Source organism: Phyllostomus hastatus, unplaced genomic scaffold, assembly GCF_019186645.2.
Source record: "Phyllostomus hastatus isolate PE091 unplaced genomic scaffold, TTU_PhHast_1.1 phas_contig_86, whole genome shotgun sequence".
Classification (NCBI taxonomy): Eukaryota; Metazoa; Chordata; class Mammalia; order Chiroptera; family Phyllostomidae; genus Phyllostomus; species Phyllostomus hastatus.
This window is the reverse complement of record NW_025333977.1, coordinates 33368117-33389544: the sequence shown is the minus strand read 5'-3', so window position 1 is coordinate 33389544 and position 21428 is coordinate 33368117. Positions and strand designations below refer to the sequence as shown.

Here is a 21428-nt window from a genome sequence, read left to right as displayed (position 1 = left end):
CCCCTTTCCTTACTGTTGGCTTTATTTAAAAAAATCAAACCAGGGAAAACATTCATTTCATATATATAATTAAGGCTTGCATGCCACTCTTTGATTATCTGATTGTTGCCTACAAGAAAAAAGTCACACAATTATCTTGATGGATGCTGCTGTGGGGTGGCAATTATGACAAAGAGCTCCCCTGAGGGGCACGGTCATTAATGATTTTCATCAGAGCCGTGCTTGCTGAGACATTTCCAGTTCTGGTATTCCTGCCCACCTTAACTAGATAGACCTAAAAAGGTTACCTGATAACAAGAGGGACATAGCATCAACTGGAAAAGCAAGTTTAACCCTGAAATTAGCAAAATCCAATTTAAGTTAACAATGTAATTACAAACCAAAGGAAAAAGGGTACTCATGCATTGTGGTTGTACTCTAGTTATTTTAGATGCCGATTTGCTACCTAAAAGTGACAAAAGCTTTCTTTTGTAGAAAATGATTATTGGGGGGTGGAGGGTGAGAAGTGAAGTGAGAAGATGGAAAATGAGTGAAGTTAATATATTAAGCTATTGTTTATTATATCTAAAAGTAAGTTAGACACTTCAGATCATGCCATTATAAAGTAATGGTACTGGACTAGACTAGTTCATTCACCATAAACAAACATAAAATAAGCCAAAATATATAGAGCAATTTTCAAACACTGAACAGAAGGCAGGGTGGAAGGGAAACATGGAGTGAGTCTGTGGTTTCCCTAGAAGACCATCCGGAGGCACGCTCTGGACTGTGGCAAAGGGAGGGGGAGACTGGGTACATGGCTGAGGAACTAGAGATAGGAGTTTGGGGCTGGACAAAGGGAGAGTTTGAACAAGAGAAAGCTGAGTTGAGAAGGAGCTTTAGAAATCTACACAGGGATCCCCTTAAGTTTTTGCACATATTCAGGCAAGAAAGAGTCCATAGACCTGGCAGGAACATGAGAGTGCTGAAAGGCATGGGAATACTAACCAGCTAGAGTGAAAAGACCTTGATAAATACCCTGGGTATCCAATGAGACCATCAGAAAGTAGTGTATTAGGAGAGGGATATTCTAGACCTGCCTAAACAAAGCTTAAAAGTAAGCCTCAAAAAGATGTAGCTAATTAACAGTAAATTACTAGCCAGCCAGAATCAAAACTCAAAAGTCTCTAAAGAAAGACAACAAAATTCAATGCACAACAACATGCATCCACAATGCCCAGCATACAATCAGAAGTTTTTAGATACATAAAGTAGAAAAACATGACTTATAATCAGGGAAGCATTTGATAGAAACAAACTTAGTAAGTTAGAAAATATTTCAAGATGAATGATAATGAAAATCAACATTATCAAAATTTGTGGGATGCAGCTAAAGTAGTGCTTAGATAGAAGTTTACAGCTTTAAATTTTTATGTTAGGTAAAAAGAAAGGCTTAACATTAATGATCTAAGTTTCCACCTTAAGAAGCTAGAAAAAGAAAAGCAAATTAACGCTAAGAAGAAGGAAGACAAAAATAACTGAATGCAAATTGCAAAACTGACAAGTATGCCTGCTATAAAAAATTCACTAGATGATCTTGATGGCTGATTTATACTACAGAAGAAAGGATCAGTGGATTTGAAGAGAGGACAATAGAAACTATTCAGTTAGAAGGACAGAGAGAAAATAAGGTAAAAATAGTGAAAAAGGTCTCAGAAACCTATGAAACAATATTAAATTGTCTAGTATACATGTAATTAGAGGTCCAGAAGGAGAGAGATTGGAACAAAATATATTTCAACAAATAATGGACAAAAGTTTTCCCAATTCGATGAAAGTCGTAAACATACAGATCCAAGAAGCTTAATGAACCCCAAGGAAAATAAACACAAAGCAAGCCACACCTAGGCATATTATTGTTAAAAATCAAAATAAACAGAAAAAAAACTGAAAGCAGCCAGAAGGCAAAAAGACATTATGTACAACATAAATAAACTATAATAAGTAAGACCTTATATGCAACCAATGTTACTGGTTGGCTTCCTGGAAAAAGATTCTGAGATAGAGACTCGTGTGCCAAAAGTCATTGGGGGTGTTTGGATGGAAACCCATGGGGAGGTAAAGGAAGCAGAACTGGGCAAGGGGAGAAGTTAAACTGTGCTGCAATCACAACGAAGGACTCCAGGGACCCCAAAGAGAGCTCTGTGGCTAAAACTGGCCTTAAAAAACTGTCCTTCATTAAGACGAGGTGCTCTGGCCTTTATAACCCTTCGATGACAAGTCATTAGACTCATGCTGCTCTCAGGAAGAGGCTGTTGCGCTGTTGGCGAGATAGCTCTCTGCAGCTGAGGAGCCTTTCTGGCGAAGGGCGACCTGAAAGCTATCATTAGCAATTGAGGAAATGAGTATGTCTCATTCTCCCAAAAGATGGGAGAAGAGGGCACCCCAGCACCCATGACACAGAAAAACAATAAGAATTATCACTTATGATTTATTAGAAACAATATAAATATAATCATTGTGGATGATTATATCCTCATGGACATTTACAAATATGACAATCAATAAAACTTCTCAAGGGGGAAAATCCTTATAAAGTTCTTTTTTTCTGGGAATCAAGGTGAATGTGTGGGATAAAAATTCGGCAGTGTAAACATGGGGTTTCACTCTAATTGTTACAGTAATGATTTATATATTATCTAATTTTAACAAACTGTCCTGTTTTAGATAGTGGAAATTAAAAAACATTCTCATTCAAGATTCCTCCTCCCAAAGTGCTTTTAAACTATGATTGAATTCTACTGAGGTGTATTTTCATTTTTTTCTGACACTCCAATGATGTATTTTTGTCCTTTTCTATTGTGTGTATATTGCAAGTTGCTGCAAAGCAGCTGAGAAGCCAAGTGGGGTATGACACATTTAAAAAGAACAACAAGTAAAAAGTTGAAAGTTAGGCCAGATTCCAAAAAGAATAATAGAAGGTAGTGTATGCCAAATGCCAAATGAAGTATGGGTAATAACTGCTACAAGAATTCAGAGGAAGAAGTGACCAGTTCAAAGACATTTAAATTTATGATTATGAACTGTGAATGACCCCCAAGTTTCCTTAGTCTGTCACTATGCTAGATGCCTAGTTCACCTCTTTTCTTCAAACCTCCAACATTTCTTACCTCTTCCATAATCTCAGTTCTCAAAAACGTTACCATGACCACTACATATAAAACAGCAAACTCCTTTTTATCTCCCTCATCATGCTTTTTCTCCACAGCCATATCCAATAAAAGATACTAATATACTGTATCTTTATTTGTTCAGTATTTACTCTCTGTCACCAGAATATGAGCTCTGTGAGGCAGAGACTTGGTTTTGCTCCCTGTAGGACCCCTTGCACTTAGAGCCATGCCTGATGCACAGTAGGTGCCAGTAAATATTTTTTGAATGAATGAAGCAGAATTTGAACTGGAGGCTAAAAATAAGCCATCACTTATGAAGGGAGGGGAGGAAGTACATACTAGATTATGGTAAAGAATGGGAAGAGCAAAAATATATGGACATAGAATTGGTTATATTTACGAAACAATAAGAAATTTCCTTTGGTTACAAAAGAAGGAAAGGAAGAGAAGACGAGGATGGAATGTGAGCTGTTGATGCATCAAAAGCCTAGACTGTCAGTCTAAACCATCTCAGACTTACCTCTGTTAGCAACAGGGAGCCACTGAAGTTTCCTAAGCACTAGAAGAGGTGGAGGGTAGAGTGAAGTTCCAGAAGACAGAGGCGGTCAGTGAGGAGACATCTGGAATAGTGAGGTACACACTGATTGGGGAATGACAACACTACTGAAGTGAGTGGGAAGTGTAAAGAAGGAGATGATTGGCATTAAGGAAGAAGACTTCTCTGAGCTAACAGTGAAACACAGAGAAATGTTGTTAGAATTAGATAATTTCTTCCATCTAAAGATTGCAAAGGAATTTCTATATAATTTCATTTTCTCTTATACATTGCTGTGAAGTTGCCATGGACAGATAGGGACTGCCCCATTTAGTACCATTAAAAAGACAGCCTTAACTGACTTAAAAAAGTGACAACTATGTGGAGTAGGGTCTCTCCTGTAAGAATATGCTGTATCTGGAATAATATCTACCATTAGTATGTATTCCACCACAGAAGAGGGAGCTGAAACTTATTCCTGTCATAATAGAAGAATAGATGTTGATCACAAAGAGAATGCCCCCAGGATATGTGTAGAAAACAACAAAACACAGCCCCGAAGCAATGACTTCTGTCAGACAGAACAGGCAGCCCCTCTTGCTCTTCCTTTTCTCTTCATCTCCTTTGACTTTAACCACAGATTTCTCACTGTTTCTTGAACCTACTCAATCCTGTGTTCTGATACTAAATGAAAGCAGTGTGAGCTTTCAGGGGTGGCACATTAACTAGTTTGGGACCGTGATCCAGACCGAAGTCTATACTCTGCAGTAAGCATACACCAGTCACCCAAGAACAACACTTGCATTAGAGCAGCTCATACTCTGCAAAGCTCTGCTGTTAGGATTCTGTGACCTTTAAAATAGGTGATAATTCAGCACAGGGCAATTAAGAATGGCCTACTGAGTTGTTTTCATGGAAGACAATAGGCTGTTAGTTAATCTGTCACACATACTGAAGACAAAAAAGATCCCTGTGATGCACCATAAAAAGCTTCATCAGGAAACACTGTTAGAAGAGTGGGGGAGGCCTGTTTGTAACTTGACATATGCTCTAAACTGCAGTAGGGTCCAAAATTCCAAGGAGATGGCAGATAGGATGGCATTAATTGTTTTGATATGGGAGTTCATGTCCATATACTGAGAAGGCAGAGATGGAATAAAGAACAGTCACTGGCTCTGATATGGTCTTATATACAGCCCCACTGTGAGAGACTCATATGATTCTGCTCATGAAGGAGTATCATATTATGAAGCAGAAAATCACACTCATTACCTCTCAATTGCCATAATAAATAACGCTACTTAGGTCTTTGGTGATGAGCTGCAGGGCTCTGTCCTTGACTTTGTTTTATACAAACATTTTATCAATGACTTAATTAAAGATAAGAGGCCAGTGTTATGAAAAATGTGATTCCCTAGTTATAAATGAAAACAATATAAGAAATGCCCTGTACTTGGCTCTAGAAATCAACACTATTTATACAGGATGGAACTGATAGCATGTGCGAATATGCGGATGAAAAAGAGGCCACATACTAAACCTGATAAGCTCAGGGGAGGCCGGAATGGTGGGCCTTACAAACTCAGGGACTTAAAGTAACCACAGAGGATGGTCTGAAATGAAAACTTTCTAGCTGAAAGCAGGTCATGGCAGGTAATGATGTCCTAGGCTGGTTTCTTCCCTGAAAAAGATCAAGCTTTACCTTAACTGATCCTGTCTATTGTCTTTTTGCATTTAAGATAGCAGATCTTTGGGATGTCAGGGTAATTTCCTTTTTTACCCCCAGACCCCTCAGGGCACAACCACTGCACCAGACCAAATACCACAAATTCCCTCATTGTTATTGTTATTGTATTAATTGTTGACTGTTAACTACCCTATACCCACCTTTGTAAAAGAAGTATGTGTCTATTCATTTTACTTTTTATCCAGTCCCAGGATAAGTGCAAAGAGAGCCACAAACATATCATAATAAAAATGCTACAAGTCAAAGACAAAGACAAAAGTATTGAAAGCAACAAGAGAAAAACAACTATTCCCTTACAGCGGAAACCCCCAAGAAGATTAATAGTTGATTTATGAACAGAAACAATAGAGGAAGTAGGATAATATACTCAAAGTGTTCCAAGAAAAAAACTGTCAACCAATAATCTTATATCTAGAAAAGCTATCTTCCAAAAATGAACATAAAATATAAAAACTCTAATAGGACAAAAACTAAGAAAAGTTGTTATTAGCAGATCCACCTTACTAGAAATACTAATGGAAGTCCCTCAGTCACTGTTCATAGAATCATTAATGGAACGCAAGTGACTCTAGAAGATAATTCAAATCCACATTTAAAAAAAATTGGTATAGGTAATTCTGTAATTATAATACACAGTATAAATGTATATACAGTATATACATTATATATTCTCCCTTCTTATCTTCTCATAACTTATTTCAAAAGGCAACTATACGAAATAATATGTATGTAATGTAATGTTGGCCTATAACATAGGAGTGGAATATATGTATAATATATTTGCACAAAGGGGATAGGAGCAAAGCTTTAGTGGGCTAAGGAAATGACTACTGATGGTAAAGTAATAGTTGGTAATAGATGGATTATGTATAAGAATACCAAAAAGGAGTTAAGGTGATAGTGCCATGTAGGAGTAACATTTCTATACACAATTGGAATTAAGCTGGTTTAAATGAGAAGCTGAGTCAGAAAGTTAAGATCAATATTGTAAACCCTAGAGCACCACTAAAAAACTCTCAAAAAACACTTAAAAACCTCATCAAAGAAGATATACAGATGGCAAATGAGCACATGAAAAGATAACATCATATATCATTAGGAAAATGGAAATTACCACAACACCACTATATACCCATTAGAATGGCTACAATACAAAACACAGATAATACTAGATGCTGACAAGGATGTAGAACAACAGGCTCTTTCATTCGTTGCTTGTGGGAAAGGAAAATAGTGTAGGCACCTCGGAAGACAGTTTGGCAGTGTCTTATAAAACTAAACCTACTCTTACCATAAGACCCAGCAGCAGCACTCCTTGGCATTGACCCAAATGGGCAGAAGACTATGTCCATCTACACACATGTTTATTGCAGCTATACTGACCATTGCTAACACTTGGAAGCAACCAAAATGCCCTTTAGTGGGTGACTGGATGAACAACATACTGTGGTGCATCCAGACAGTGGAATATTATTCAACACTAAAAACAAATGCTATTAAGACAGAAGAAGACATGAAGGAAACTTAAATCGATATTAAGTAAGAGAAGTCAATCTGCAGAGGCTATTTATACTTTCCAGCTACATGACATTTTTAGAAAAGGCAAAACTACGGAGACAGCAGAAAGATCAGCAGTTGCCACAAGTTTGGCAGGAGGGAGGGAATGATTAGGAGGTGGAAGGAGTATGGGATTTTGGGAGTAGGGAAACGATTCTATAAATGCTAGATACATTTCATTATACATTTGTCAGAACCCAAAGAATGGACAACACAAAGAATAAACTCTAACATAAACTATGGACTCTAGTTAATAATCATGTACCGATGTTGGCTCATCAGTCGTGATAAATGCACCCCGGCAATGCAAGATGTTAACAGGGGAAACTGCCAGGGGCCAGGGGTTGGGGGGAGTATAAGGGAACTCTGTACTTTCTGCTTAATTCTTCTGCAGATCTAAAACTGCTCTAAAAATTAAAGTATTAATTTTTAAAAATTATTACATAAATCAAAATGCTACATTAGAAAATATTCACTTAATGCCAAAGAAATGGATGAGGAGTAGATTTGCACATTGGATAAGAACTCTAAGATCCTCTGAAATCCTAAGCTAGTCCCGCTGTTCAGAACAGAAGATATACATAATTATCAGTGAGAAGAGGGAGTGCCATAAACAAATGGTCCCAGCTGTCCCTTTCAGTAACTGCAACTGACATTCTCTCTCTGTAGTTGAGGACTAAGTAGAGGCTTCAGAATAAGCAGGTTTCAGAAAAGCCCAGTTCATGGACTTCATGAACTAGGGTCATATCATGCAGAGGTGTAAGAACAGAACACGGCAGCAGCAGTCAGAGCCATGAGCCTGTTAAACTTCGTCCAGCCCTGAGCTCTTGGAAGGCAGCTGCAATAAGAAAATCCCCTGTTCTGGGAAACAGCTGATTGCAAAGAACCACTCCCCCCATAGACTGAGAGGATTCCTGTTGCCACAGTATTTACTACTCTGACATGCAGACACAGGCCAACCAAATTCCTATTCTTTGACTCGTAAAGTATTAGCTGAACTGCTTGTCCTCAATGATTGGAACCAAATGCTTGTTAACTGCTGACCAAACTTTAGTGAAGCTTCTGTCCTCCCCCTAAGCCTTTGACCCACCCTCAGCCTGAGACAGCATACAACCCCCTCCTGAAAGGCACCTTCTGAGAGCTGGCTGCCTTTTGGGAACGATATTACCAGATCAATTGTCCAGTTCTTTCACTTGCCCCCAGTTCTGGTTCTTCCAAGCCTTGTTTCCGCAGCCCTATGAAAGAAGTTTCCTGTCTACCTGGTCTTTGACACCCTTGTAAATCTTACAGTCAAAGCATTCTTCCAATGGCAAAAGCCCCTCCATCCCCCACTCCCAAAATAATAAAAAAAAATAAAGTCTCTTCTTACCTAAGTTGAAATTTATTTGTCTTTGATAGACAACATACTCTATTAATTAAGGCTGGATGTATGGGTCTAGCTAAAATCATTCTGCACGCCAGTGAGTTTAATACAACTGCAGACTCATAAGATATTTTTTTACTCATAAAATCTTAACACTCCAAGGGATTTACAAATTAACCAACACAACATTTCAGCCATGGCAGGAAAGCCTCTGCAGCAGTTCTGAGGGCTCCATCCTGCCACCAATCAAACACCACTGGTAATAGGTACTGCAACATACCACACAGGTGACTTGTTCTACTATTAGAAAACTCCCATACTGAGCTGACATCATCTACAGAGCGGCCACCCACAGGTACCAGTTCTTTCCTCTGAACTCCAAAGAATGCCTATGCCTCCTTCCAGATTGTCGCCCCCCAGATGTCTGAAGGCAACCACACCCCAGCTTCTCCACATGGGCACAAAAAGGAACCTGGCCTGTGGAGATCGTCCATCCTGCCTGTGCAGAAACGAAGACTGAATCATGTCCTCTGTTCCTTTTTTTTTTATTTGTAGAGACACGAAAGTCCCACGTCACACTTGGATATGTATTACGAAGACAAACAGTGTAAGAAAAAGGCAGCGCACATCCCAGCAGGGGTCATCACTTGCATCTTTGCAGAAGAGAGTCAAAGGTGAGACATAAAAAAAGGCAAATGAATCTTTATTGAAGCCACTGTCAGAAGACAGCTAGAAAATGCTTCACCTATCTCGGTGCTTCCTCCTTTTCATGTTTCCCCTGGCTTTTGTCAAACTATCAGACAGCTATTTCTCGGGGCCAGTCAGCTGAGACACTGCTGTCAGCTTTTCCTGTTGTTATGGAAACGGTGCCTCTGTGAGGCGTTTCCCCTTAAAAATAAAAATTAAAAAACAAAACCAAACCCCACTGTCATTCAACAAAAATTGTGAGCAAGCACAGTTGTCTACATTCCTGACATGAGTGGCAGGACCAGAAACTGGCTATAAAAATTTTACCTCAACAAAACACTTGGACAAAAAAAATCAGCTCCAAATTGTTAAAGTATATACTTGAATACTTGAGAAACTGATAGCTAATTTCTGGGAGGTACGGCTATTAAATTCTCCAGTTTAGTCACCAGTAACTTGTAAATATATAGACAGTAAGAACTATATTCACTGACCTTTCTCCTTTTAAGGCCTGGCACCTTTAAGGCTTGTTGAATATTACTGAATTTACCCAGTACTGTTAGAAATACTTCCTAGTCTGCCATTCCCAGTACCTTGCCCCAACTGATAGAAGTCACTCTGAGGACATCATCTGTGGGTTCCACTGGCCTGAGGACACTTTTCAGCCAGAGCCCCTGGCCCTCAGGCTTCTGCAAACACACTAGCAAAGAAGAGGATGGCTCAGAGTGTAAGCATGCTTTTGTGACTGAGATAGAAGACAAAACTACTTTCCCTGGTTAGTGTGCATGTAACAATTCCCACTTTGCTACACAAACTCCTGGCGGGTGTTTCTTCAGTAGTTGAGAGGAGATCCACTGTGGCCGAGAGGTTTTTGATGCTACCTTCAACTACCTCTTAAAACTCCTGAAATCCACCTCCAAAACTGTCGACACCTCCAGTTTGGATCTACTCTAAGAAGTTTATTGCAATGGACTTTTATGGCAATTGTTATCTCAGGGAAATGCTTCTTGATTTTTACATTTCTGGCCATCCATGATCCAAAACTGAAAAAATCCCTGGGAAACATGCGTATCTTTCAACTTTATTGAAGTTACTGGTTAGAGCCCATTAAGAAGAAATTTTACATAAGATAAATATTATATGCAAATTTTATGATACATATGACAAATATTTCTACTCCAAAGCTTTGTAAAAGAATATCTAAAATGCAAAATGCTTGTGTCACAAAAAGATGTTTTGCATACATGCTTGCAGAATCTGCCAGACTCTGACAGGCGGCAGCAAAGCAGAAGAGCGATGCCTCCACGAGACACCGGTCCCAGGAGCTAAGCAGAGCTCTAGAGAACATGGCTTCTGTTTCCTCCGCACTTGAATCCAGCCCCTGGCTGGGCCAATAATGACGGCAGAGTCACCAAACATTTTTTTCAGTTTCTGGCCAACAGAGAATTTTTGGCTCAAATCAAGACACTACTGCTCCTTTGTGTTTCTTACACATGTCACTTTGGCAGTCACTCCATTCAACAGATACTGCTGGCACTTCCATCTGTCAATACAGCTCTGGGAAGAGAGACTGCAGCTCCAGGATGACAACCTGAATTTATATGCAGCTGTTCATATATATGCACACACAAACTCAGACCCACAAAAATACACACCCAACTAGGGAAACAGCAATTAGGGGCTAAGCTTCACATTAATTTCACTCAGAGTATCGCTGATGATGAGCTCAAACAGTAAGGAACTGACCGAGCTGGGAATACAAGCTTGGGACAACAGTGATGTTTCATTTGCTCATTCTTCATCCAGGCCAGAAACTTCTTTTCCCCGCTCACTTCCCGTAAACAACATGAAGTCCTGTGGAATCTCCTTCATATCTTTCATTCACTCAACAACTACTGAGCGACCACTTGGTTCTACACGGAGGACTACAACAGGAAAGAAGACCATGAGGTGTACAGTATAACGGGGGAGGGATGTAAGTTAGAAGAAGGTAAGTGTGTTGGCAGGAATTAGTTCAGGGTGCTGCAAGAGCTCGAAAACAGAGACACCACACTCAGACTTAGAGTGCCAGAAAGGATTTTGAGGAAAAACATAACTAAGACTTGAATTAATTATCTCATGCCTCCATTCCTTTACATAGGTTTAGGGCTTTTATTCTTACTTGGACAACTGTCCTTGTTCTTCTAATTTGTCTTTTTGCCTCTGTCCTCACCTTTGACAGAAACACTTACCCTCATGATAAAAGCAAACGTCACAGACTGGGGCTCTTTGTGATCGGGGCTCCCACTTACTTCACCAGGCTTTTGCACACCCCGACATTTAAGACATGCAGAACCACCCCCATTTCCTGAAGGGTGCTGCACTCACCCATATCTGCCGCCAGGACCGCCTCTCTTGGGTTTTGAGGTTCACCTCCCCTGGGAAGCCTTCCCTAAACTTTTAGTCTTGGCGAGGCACCTGCTGTAATGTAGATTTTAAAGATATTCTAGACACCATAAACAGTGTGATATTAAGTATGTGCTACTTAGTTTAGGCTTCAATTCAGGGGTGATCAGTGGCCCTAACCAAGAATCCATATTTCAGAGACTGCCAGCTACCATGAGCTCCAAAGGCAGCTATTAAAGCCTTTCAGCTGTTCATATAACATGCAACACCTAAGACTGCTCATTAGCTCAAAAATAGGAGTTTTTCTACTGGTAAAATTAATGGCTTGTTATTCAGAATGGTAAATATTAGAAATGGACCTCATTGCTAAAATAAAAGGTATTCAAGATATGTAGATGGGATAAAATAATTTAGAGATAACCCCCACTCTTGCTTAGAGAAGGAATGCCTATACCCGATCACTTAGGAATGCTACCTGGGGCCACCTGTGTCCATTCATTGGCTTAGGAAGATCCTGTTTGTCTGATGAGGATTACAAGAGTGACTGAATCATGCTTCTCTGACATTGCTACATCTCTGATAGTCAGAGACTGAAAATGACAGACAGCTGGGGCATCAGAATGTTTAAAAGACAGGTTGCATGAACCTACTTCTAAGTGAATAGGTATTTAATAAACATTTGTAAATATGGCAGAGTCTTCTTTCATTATACTCTAGTGACAAGGTTGTAAGGGGCAGCTAACCATTCCTCAAACTTCTTCCCTAGCCTCTAGCATAAAGCCTGTAAGTGTGGTACTAAATTAGCTCAGTCATTTCAAAGCAGGGCCTCTCCCCTCTGCTGCTGCAGCACTGTGCGTCTGCCATGGCACATGTCAAGTCGTAGAGAATCGTCAGTGTGTCTGTCTGTCTACCTCTCCCAATGGTACTGAGGTCCTTGAGAACAAGGACTGTACTCTTCACCTCTGCAGTCCATTTCTGAGCTTAGAGTCTAGTTTACAGAAATACTTGCTGAATGAAAATAGTATATAAATAGCATAATAAAGTGAAAGGGTATCTGAGTAGGAGCTAGGAAATGTGTTTTAATACTAGTTCCAATGACAGCTGAGTATTCAATATGCATCAATAATTTACTGAGTACTTAGTATGTGTCCAGCACAGTATAAGGCATGTAAATAGTACCTCATTCAGTCTTTGGGACAATTCAGAGAGGCAGCACCATCATTTTACCGAGGAGGAAAGGGAGGATCCGATTTGTTCAAGATTATTCAGATATATAAGTAGAAAAGGCAATCCTTGAACCCAAGTCTGGTTGAATCTAAAGCACGTGTTTTTAATTTTTACTTCAGAAGCGTGTCCCACAGCTAACATTTGAGAGCTTAGGCAAAAATTCCCTCTGGATTCTAATATCCTCATTTACTTACTAAATTACTAAAGCCCTTTCTAGCTCCTCCTGTTACCACCTCAGCCTCTGCCCTGTCTTGACAAGAGTGAAAGAGATTTTCAGGGGCAGATTTTCATAGAGCTTTTCAGACAACATTTTGTTCTCACTTTTTTTCTCTTTTGAAAATGTGTCAGGGGATTCTGAAGGCAGAGAAAAGGGACCCACTTTTGCCACACTGCTCTGAAGCTAGAACCCGCTGTTAGTCAATAGAGCCAGCAAGTTGTTCTTTTGTTCTAAAACCTTTGATAACATGGGTGCTGACTGAAATTGTGAGGGAGAGCAAAGCAAGGAAGAAAAACCTACAACCAGGGACACTTAAACTACCAGAGAAATAAAAATGGTAAACAAGTAAACAAACAAAAACACACAGCGTTCTGACTGGTGTGGCTCAGTGGGTTGGGCATCGTCTTGTAAACTGAAAGCTCGCAGGTTCAATTTCTGGTCAGGGCACATGCCTGGGTTGCAGGCCAGCTCCCTGGTTGGGGGTGTACTAGAGGCAACTGATTGATATTTCTCTTGTACATGGATATTTCTCTCCCTCTCTTTCTCCCTTCCTTCCCCTCTCTATGAAAATAAATAAATACAATCTTGAAAAAAAGAAGAGCAAAAATGTCATTCTGTTTACCACATTTCAACTGTATTGTTGCAGCTGATAAAGGAAAGGATTTTAGTGGTTCTCTGGACATCACCTGGGCGTTGCTTGGTTGAAAGACTCAGCCCTTATCTGTGCCACAAAATTTATAGTCAGAGATTTATGTGGCATGGATAGTTCTATCCCATAAGTACTTATTAAGGACTTTATGTGGCATGTGCTGAAATGTTACTGTTTTAGACCAGCTTTCTTTAGGCACGGCTATCTACACAGCCTCCTCTTTAGAACAGATTTCATTTGCTACCATTCACTGATACCAGGCTGCACACCTGCTAGAGAGGATGAGAATTCCAGAAAAAAAAAAGTAAGTCCCTGGTTGCCAGGAGACTGATGCTAGGCCCAACCCACCATGTGGCTTCTCTGGAAGAGGCAAGGAGTCCTGGTGATATGTCATTAAGGCAACCAATCAGAAAGAACCTTTGATGGTATTAAGATCATTAAAAATCACAGTCATTTTGAAAAAAAACAAACTGTTCAACAGAGGAGAATAAACACACAGAAGAAAGTTGTTTTTTGCTTTTAAAACTTACTTTCTTAACAGCAGGATCCCCTTTGGATGGATGGCAGGATGGGGACACTTTTACCTGGAAAAAAAGGCAAACATTTTAATATCCTCTTACTTATAGTCTAGTTTTATTTGACCCATACTCAAAATAATTCAACTAGAATTGGTGTAACTGAGATAGAACAGACATTTTCAGAGTAACAATGAAAATATTTTTTTAAGTCCCTTTGAAATATGATTAGGGTAAGAAAAGTGGAACAGATGGTCCAGATTGGTTTTAACCAAATGGTGAGGAACCAGATAGATAAAGATTTTTGTTGAAAATATTAATCAACTGATACAACATGCAATAGTCAGCATTTCTTGTGGAGGCCAAAGCCAAGCACCCTTTGTGATGTAATAGCCCTTTAAAGCAAAACATGTATAAAAGAGTTTGATAATAATAGTGGAGGATTTAGATAAAGTATCAGCCAACCATAACAAAAGGATGCTCAGCCCCAGGAAGAAAAGACTCATGGTACAGAAAAACCTTCAAATATTTGAAGGGTGAAAAGAGATGGTCATATTACATAAAAGAGCAAGATGCAACTACATGCTGCCTAAAAGAAAAAACTTTAAATACAAAAGCATATAGGTTAAAAGCAAAAAGACTGAAAAGATATACCATAATAGCACTAGGTTTCAAAGCAAAGACTATTACTAGGAATAAAGATTTCATAATAATAGAGGGGTCAAGTCATCAGGAAGAAATAACAATTCTAAACATCTATGCACCTAATAGCTTAAAAGTATATAATACAAAAACTAATGGAACAGCAAGGACAAATAGATTTTATAATCAGAGATTTCCATACTCCCTCTCAATGAATAAGAAAACAAGTAAGCAAACAATCAGAAAGCATAAACCCAATTCATAAATGGGCAAAGGACCCAAACAGACATTTCCCAAAGATATATGAAGGGCCAGCAGCTACACAAAAAGATGCTCAATCAGGGAAATGCAAATCCAGTCCACAATGAGATACTGCCTCATGCCCGTTAGGGTGGATTTTATAGAACAGACAAGAGATAACAAATGTTGGCAAGGATGTGGAGAAAAGGAAGTGTGTTGGGAAGAGGGATATGTTGGTGGGAATGTAAACTTAGGTACAGCTATTATACAAACAATATGATGGTTCCTCCAAAAATTAAAAATTAAACTACTATATGATCCAGCAATTCCACTCCTGGGTATATATCTGAAGGAACAGAAGTCAGTATCTTGAAGAGATATCAAGATACCCTGTTTAGTCAAGTGTGCAAACAACCTAAATGTTCACAATAGTCAAGATATGCAAACAACCTGTGTTCACCAGTGGATGAATAGAAAAGATATGATATGCATATACACAATGGAATATTATTCAGCCACAAAAAGAAAGGAGTCCTACTATTTGCACAACATGGATGGATCTTGCATGCTAAGTGAGATAAATCAGAAATAGAAGGACAAATATATGATATCACTTATATGTTGAATCTAGAAAAGCTGAATTCATAGAAATAGAGAGTAGAATGATGGTTACCAGAGGCTGGGAGGTGGGGGAATTGGGGCGATAATGCGTAAGGATACAAACTGGCAACTAATAATGAATACGTTTGGGAGATCCAAGGCAAAACATAGTGACTATAGTCAACAGTCTGTATTATAAACTTAAGAGTTGTTAGGAAACTAGATTTTAACTGTTTACAAAAAAATAATTATGTGACATGATGGTATTAGCTAATGCAACTTCAATAATCCTATTGAAATATATAAATGTATCAAACAAACATGTGGTATACATAAAACTACAAAATTATGTCAATTATATCGCAATTAAAAATTTTTTTTAAAAAAAGATATAGAAGACTTAACTACCTTGATCAGATGGACATTTAAGAGAACAGAGAACACCCCCCAACAAAAGTAGAATACATATTCTTTTTAGGTACACAGGGACCATTAACTAACTTAGACCATTTTCTGGCAATAAAACAATTCTCAATAATTAAAAGACTTCAAGTCACACAAAGAATGTTCTCTGATCAAAATAGAAATACGGTAGATCAATAACAGAAAGATCTCTAGAAAAATTCCCCAATATTTAGGAATTAAATATTTCATACTTCCAAATAACCCATGGATCAAAGAAGAAATCAAAAGAAAACTAGACCCTAGAAACACATAGCCTACCAAGAATGAATCATGGAGAAACAAGATCTGGATAGGCCAATAATTAGTAAGGAAACTGAATCAGTAATCAAAAACTTCCCAGCAAAGAAAATTCCAGGACCATATAGTTTCATGTGAATTCTACCGAACACTTTAAGAAGAATTAATGTCAGTCCTCCAATTCTTCTAAAAAACTGAAGAGGAGGGAACATTTGCAACCTATGTTAGGAGACTGGCATTACTCTGATACCAAAGCTGGAGAGGACACTGCAAGAAAAGAAAACTATTGGTCAAATTCCCCAATGAACATAGATGCAAAATCCTCAACAAAATACTGGCAAATGAAATTCTATAGCACATTAAAAAGATCATACATCATGATTGAATGGGATTCATCCTTAGGAGGTAAAGGAAGGCTAAACATACACAAATCAATAAATGTGATACACCACATTAACAGAATTAAGGAAAAAATCCACATGATCATCTCAAATGATGCAGAAAAATCATTTGGCAAAATTTAACACCATTTCATGATCAAAACACTCTGCAAACTAGGATTTGAAGGAAACTACCTCAACATAATAAAGGACACACACACACACAGCTAACACCATACTCAATGGTGTAAGATTGAAAGCTTTTCCTCTAAGATAAAAAGATGCGCCCCCTCTATTTAACACAGTATTGGAAGTCCTAGCCAGATCAATTAGGCAAGAAGAATAAAAGATAAATTGAAAAAGAAAAAAGTAAAATTGCCTCTATTTGCAGATAGCATGATCTTATATATAGAAAACTCTAAATTTAGATTCCAAAAAATAACCTGTTAGAACTAATAAATTAAATAAAGTAGCAGGATACAAAATCAACACACAAACATGAGTTTGTGTTCCTACACACTAAAAATGAACAATCCAAAAAGGCAATTAAGAAGATAATTTACCATACTATCAAAAAGAATAAAATACTTAGAAATAAACTTATCCACCTGGCTGGCGTAGCTCAGTGGATTGGCGTGGGCTGCGAACCAAAGTGTCGCAGGTTCGATTCCCAGTCAGGGTACATGCCTGGGTTGCAGGCCATGACCCCCAGCAACCACACATTGATGTTTCTCTCTCTCTCTCTATCTCCCCCCCTTCCCTCTCTAAAAATAAATAAATAAAATCTTTAAAAAAAAAAGAAACTTATCCATGGAGGTTTTGACTTATACTCTGAAAAATACAAAATATTGCTGAAAGAAATTAAAGAAGACAAAAGTAAATAGAAAAACACCCTGTCCATGTTTTGGAAGACTTAATATTATTAAGGTGTCCATACTACCACCCAAAGCAATCAGTAGGTTCAGTGCAATCCCTATCAAAATCACAATGGCATTTTTTTTGCATAAATAAAAAAATCCATTCTAAAATTTGTATGGAAATAATCTTGAAAAAGAACAACGTTGGGGGTCTCACACTTTCTGATCTCTAAACTTATTACAAAGCTACAGTAATCAAAACAGTGTGCTGTTGGTGTAAAGACAGACATACAAACCAAATGGAATAGAATAGAGAGACTAACAAACTGAATTCAACAACTCATTAAAAGGGTCATACATTGTGATCAAATGGGATTCATCACATATGTGGTCAAATGATTTTCAACAAGGGTACCAAGACCATTTAATGGGGGAAAGAACAGTCTTTTTAAGTAAAACTGAAGATCCACATGTAAAAGAATGAGGTTGGACCCTTACCTAATACCATATACAAAAAACTAACCCAAAATGGATCAAAGGCCTAAATGCAAGAGCTGAAGCTATAAAACTCGTAGAAGAAAACAAAGGAAAAAAATTTCATGATTTTGGATTTAGCATGATTTCTTGGATATGACACTAATGGCACAAGCAACAATAATTTAAAAAACAAACAAATTTGACTTCATCAAGATTAAAAACTTATGTGTACCAAAGGGCATTATAGAGTAAAAAGGCAACTCACAGAATGGAAAAAAATATTTGCAAATGATGTAACTGATAAGGAATTAATATCCAGAATATAGAGAGAACTTCTAAAACTCAAAAACAAAACAATCCAATTAAAAAATCAGCAAAGGACTTGAACAGACACTTCTTCAAAGAAAATATATGGATGGCCAATAAAAACATAAAAAGATGTTTTATATCATTAGTCATTCATGAAATGCAAATTAAAACCATAATGAGATACCACTACACACCTGTTAGAATAGCCGAACCTAAAAAGACTGACTGAGAAAGCCATGGAGGATTGCAACCATCATATACTCTGGTAGGAGGATAAAATGGCACTACCACTTTGGAGAACAGTTTGGTAGTTTCTTAAAATAATAAACATAATTTTTCATATGAGTCAGCCATTCCATTCCTAGGTATTTACCCAGAGAAATGAAAGTATATTCCATAAAAAGATATGCACACAAATCTTCATAACAGCTTTATCTGTAATAGCCAGAAACTAGAAAAGTTCAAATGTCTATCAACAGGTAAAATAATAAGTTATGGTGTATCCATAAAATGAAGCATTACTCAGCAGTAAAAAGGAATGGACTCTTAATACAACAGTGTCCATGAATCTCAAATAATTATGCTAAATGAAAGAAGTCAGATCAAATATATCTCAACAAAGCACTTACATAAATTTGTTGAATACAGCTAAAATGGTATTTAGAAAGAAACTTATAGCTTTTTATGCTATACTGGAAAACAAGAAATGTTTAAAATACAGGACTTAAGTTTCCAATTTAAGAAGCTAGAAAAAGATCACAGTAAAACCAAACTAAGTAAAAGGAAGGAAAAAATAAGCAGAAATAAAACAAAAACAATAGAGAAAATTAACAAGGTTGCCAGAGTTGGTTCTTTGGAAATACTGCTATTTAGATTGATGAAGAAAAGGAGAACACGGTTACCAATACCAGCGGTGAAAGAATATATTACTACATGTAACATTACTTACAGACATTTAAAAGACAACAAGACCCTATTATGAACAATTTTATGCTAATAAATTTGGCAAATTAAAAGGACACATTCCTTGAAAAACCACTTAAAAAATGGACTTAAACTGAAACAGAAAATATGAATAGCCCTATAATTATTAAGGAAATTAAATCTGTTATCAAATCTGCTCACAAAGAAAACTTCAAGTTCAAATGATTTCAACAGTGAATTCTAGTAAATATTAAGTACACAGAGACTAATACATGAAATCAGAATATCAATTTATTAATTTCAAGGAAAAAATGAAGTTATTATTAGAAGTAGTTTGGTACTAAATACTGCCTGTCTAGGATGATGAAAAAGAGGAATACGTATTGGATAAGCAACTTGACTCAAGTTTTTAATCCCCTTCCAATTCTAACAGTCAAATTCTAAGAGCCTACAGTGTAGATGAGGAAGACATTTCCTACCACTGTGGCATCAAGCTATTCAGATAGGACCATGCTGCAGACTTCTTTTGCCTTTCCCCTCTGTCTTTCAGAATAACTTTAAAAAACATGCCTCAGCTCAGGGATTGAAACTGCTGGCTGTCCAGACTGTCCCTTCAGATTTAGCAGGTCTGCAAAAATTAGACTTGGCAGTCTTTGCTCTAACATACCACGACATTAATACTCTGGAATTTACTCCAGATGTATGATGTAGCTTGCTAAACATGATCCAATTTTAACTCCGGGTATGCTCTTTTTGAAAAAGGAGAAAATAGATTTTCAAAGCAAAGTAGATATTTAAGCTTAAAAAAAAGCTCTCATGAAAGAATCTGCAGACTTTTAAAAACAAGCCAAGCACTGGATGTGGTGCTGGACAGTTTATCTGAGAAAGCTGTTCTCTGGAGATTAGGCCAGAGTGTTTGAAGTGGCAGCAGAAATGGTTCAGTATTGCTCATGAAAGGTCTTATTTTTCATTTAACAGGATTCTTCTGGAAAAGCCTCAGGCAATGCAGCTTAAAAGAGACACTTTAAATCCAGGTGTGTAGACCCTAGATCTGGGGAGATGGTTGATGTATTAAGCTATGGCCTTAATAATAAGTCTGAACTTTGGTAATCTTTAATAATAAAATGATTCCTGTCTTAGAGAAGCAATCTGATTTGAAGTTTAATAGCAATAGAAAAACTGGCTTACAAAAACAAAAAACAAGTCTTGATTTTTTTTATTACAAAAGGAATACATGTTCACTAATGGAAATTTAGAAAATACGAAAGAGCAAAATAAAACAAATAAAAATCACAATCCAATTATATTAGCAATAACTACTAATAACATTTGGAATCATACTATTTTGTTATATTTTCATGTTACATGTTGAGAATGTTCATTTCACCATATCAATAATCCTCAATAACATGATTTTTCACTGCTAATAGGAGCCCATTCGTTGTATAGATATAATTAGTCTAATCAACTACTGGGAGGCTACTGAAACATTTAGGTTGTTTTCAATTTATTATTAAAAATGCTGTCATAACATCCTTGTATATAACATTTGGCATACATTCTTCGTGTACTATTTCCATTGCACAGATTCTTAGAGATCCCTGCTTCTAAAGGTGTGGACATTTAAAAATACATACCACCAATTTTCCTCCTGATAAATAAGATGGATCTACAAACCTTTTTCCTATAATTCTGAAATCTAAAATGCTCAAAAATCAAAAGGATTTCTTTTTAAACACTTTTGGCATCAAAAGTCATCTACCTGACAGCAACACCTGACCAGAACTGAAGTGAGGCTCTTTATGGTCTTTGTTTATCCAACATAAGCATTTGATTATGGGATGCTACACTAGACCCCACTGGGAATGTTATATAATATACAATATATGCCCCACATTGCCTTCTTTTAGCACTTCAAAGATGCCATTTTATTGACCTCTGGCTTCCCCCATTTTATTAAAATGAGAAGTCACCTACCATTACTATTATTGTCTATCTTTGGCTGCTTTAAAGATTTCCTCTTTATCTTTGGTTTTAGCAGTTTGACCGACTATGATGTATCTGAGTGTGATTTTCTTTGTATTTATTCTGTCAGTGATGTGCTGAGCTTTTTGGACATATGGGTTGATTTTTTTTTCACCAAATGTGGGAAAATTCTAGCCATTATTAGGTCACCCCATTGCCACTTGTCTCTCTCCTCACTTCTAGAACTCCAATAACATATACGCTAGAATTCTTGGTATTGTGTCAGTCAGGATTATTT

The 21428-nt window shown here is 37.5% G+C and overlaps 1 protein-coding gene across 2 annotated transcripts in view; it reads right to left on the bottom strand.

Annotated features, from left to right (window-relative positions):
* VPS8 (VPS8 subunit of CORVET complex) overlaps positions 1 to 21428 on the bottom strand; it is a 257614-nt gene that overhangs the window by 33035 nt on the left and 203151 nt on the right. For both annotated transcript variants that reach the window (XM_045851634.1, XM_045851635.1), the window contains one exon: positions 14050 to 14103. In XM_045851634.1, coding sequence (XP_045707590.1) covers positions 14050 to 14103 — 54 coding nt within the window. The remainder of the gene's footprint in view (positions 1 to 14049; positions 14104 to 21428) is intronic.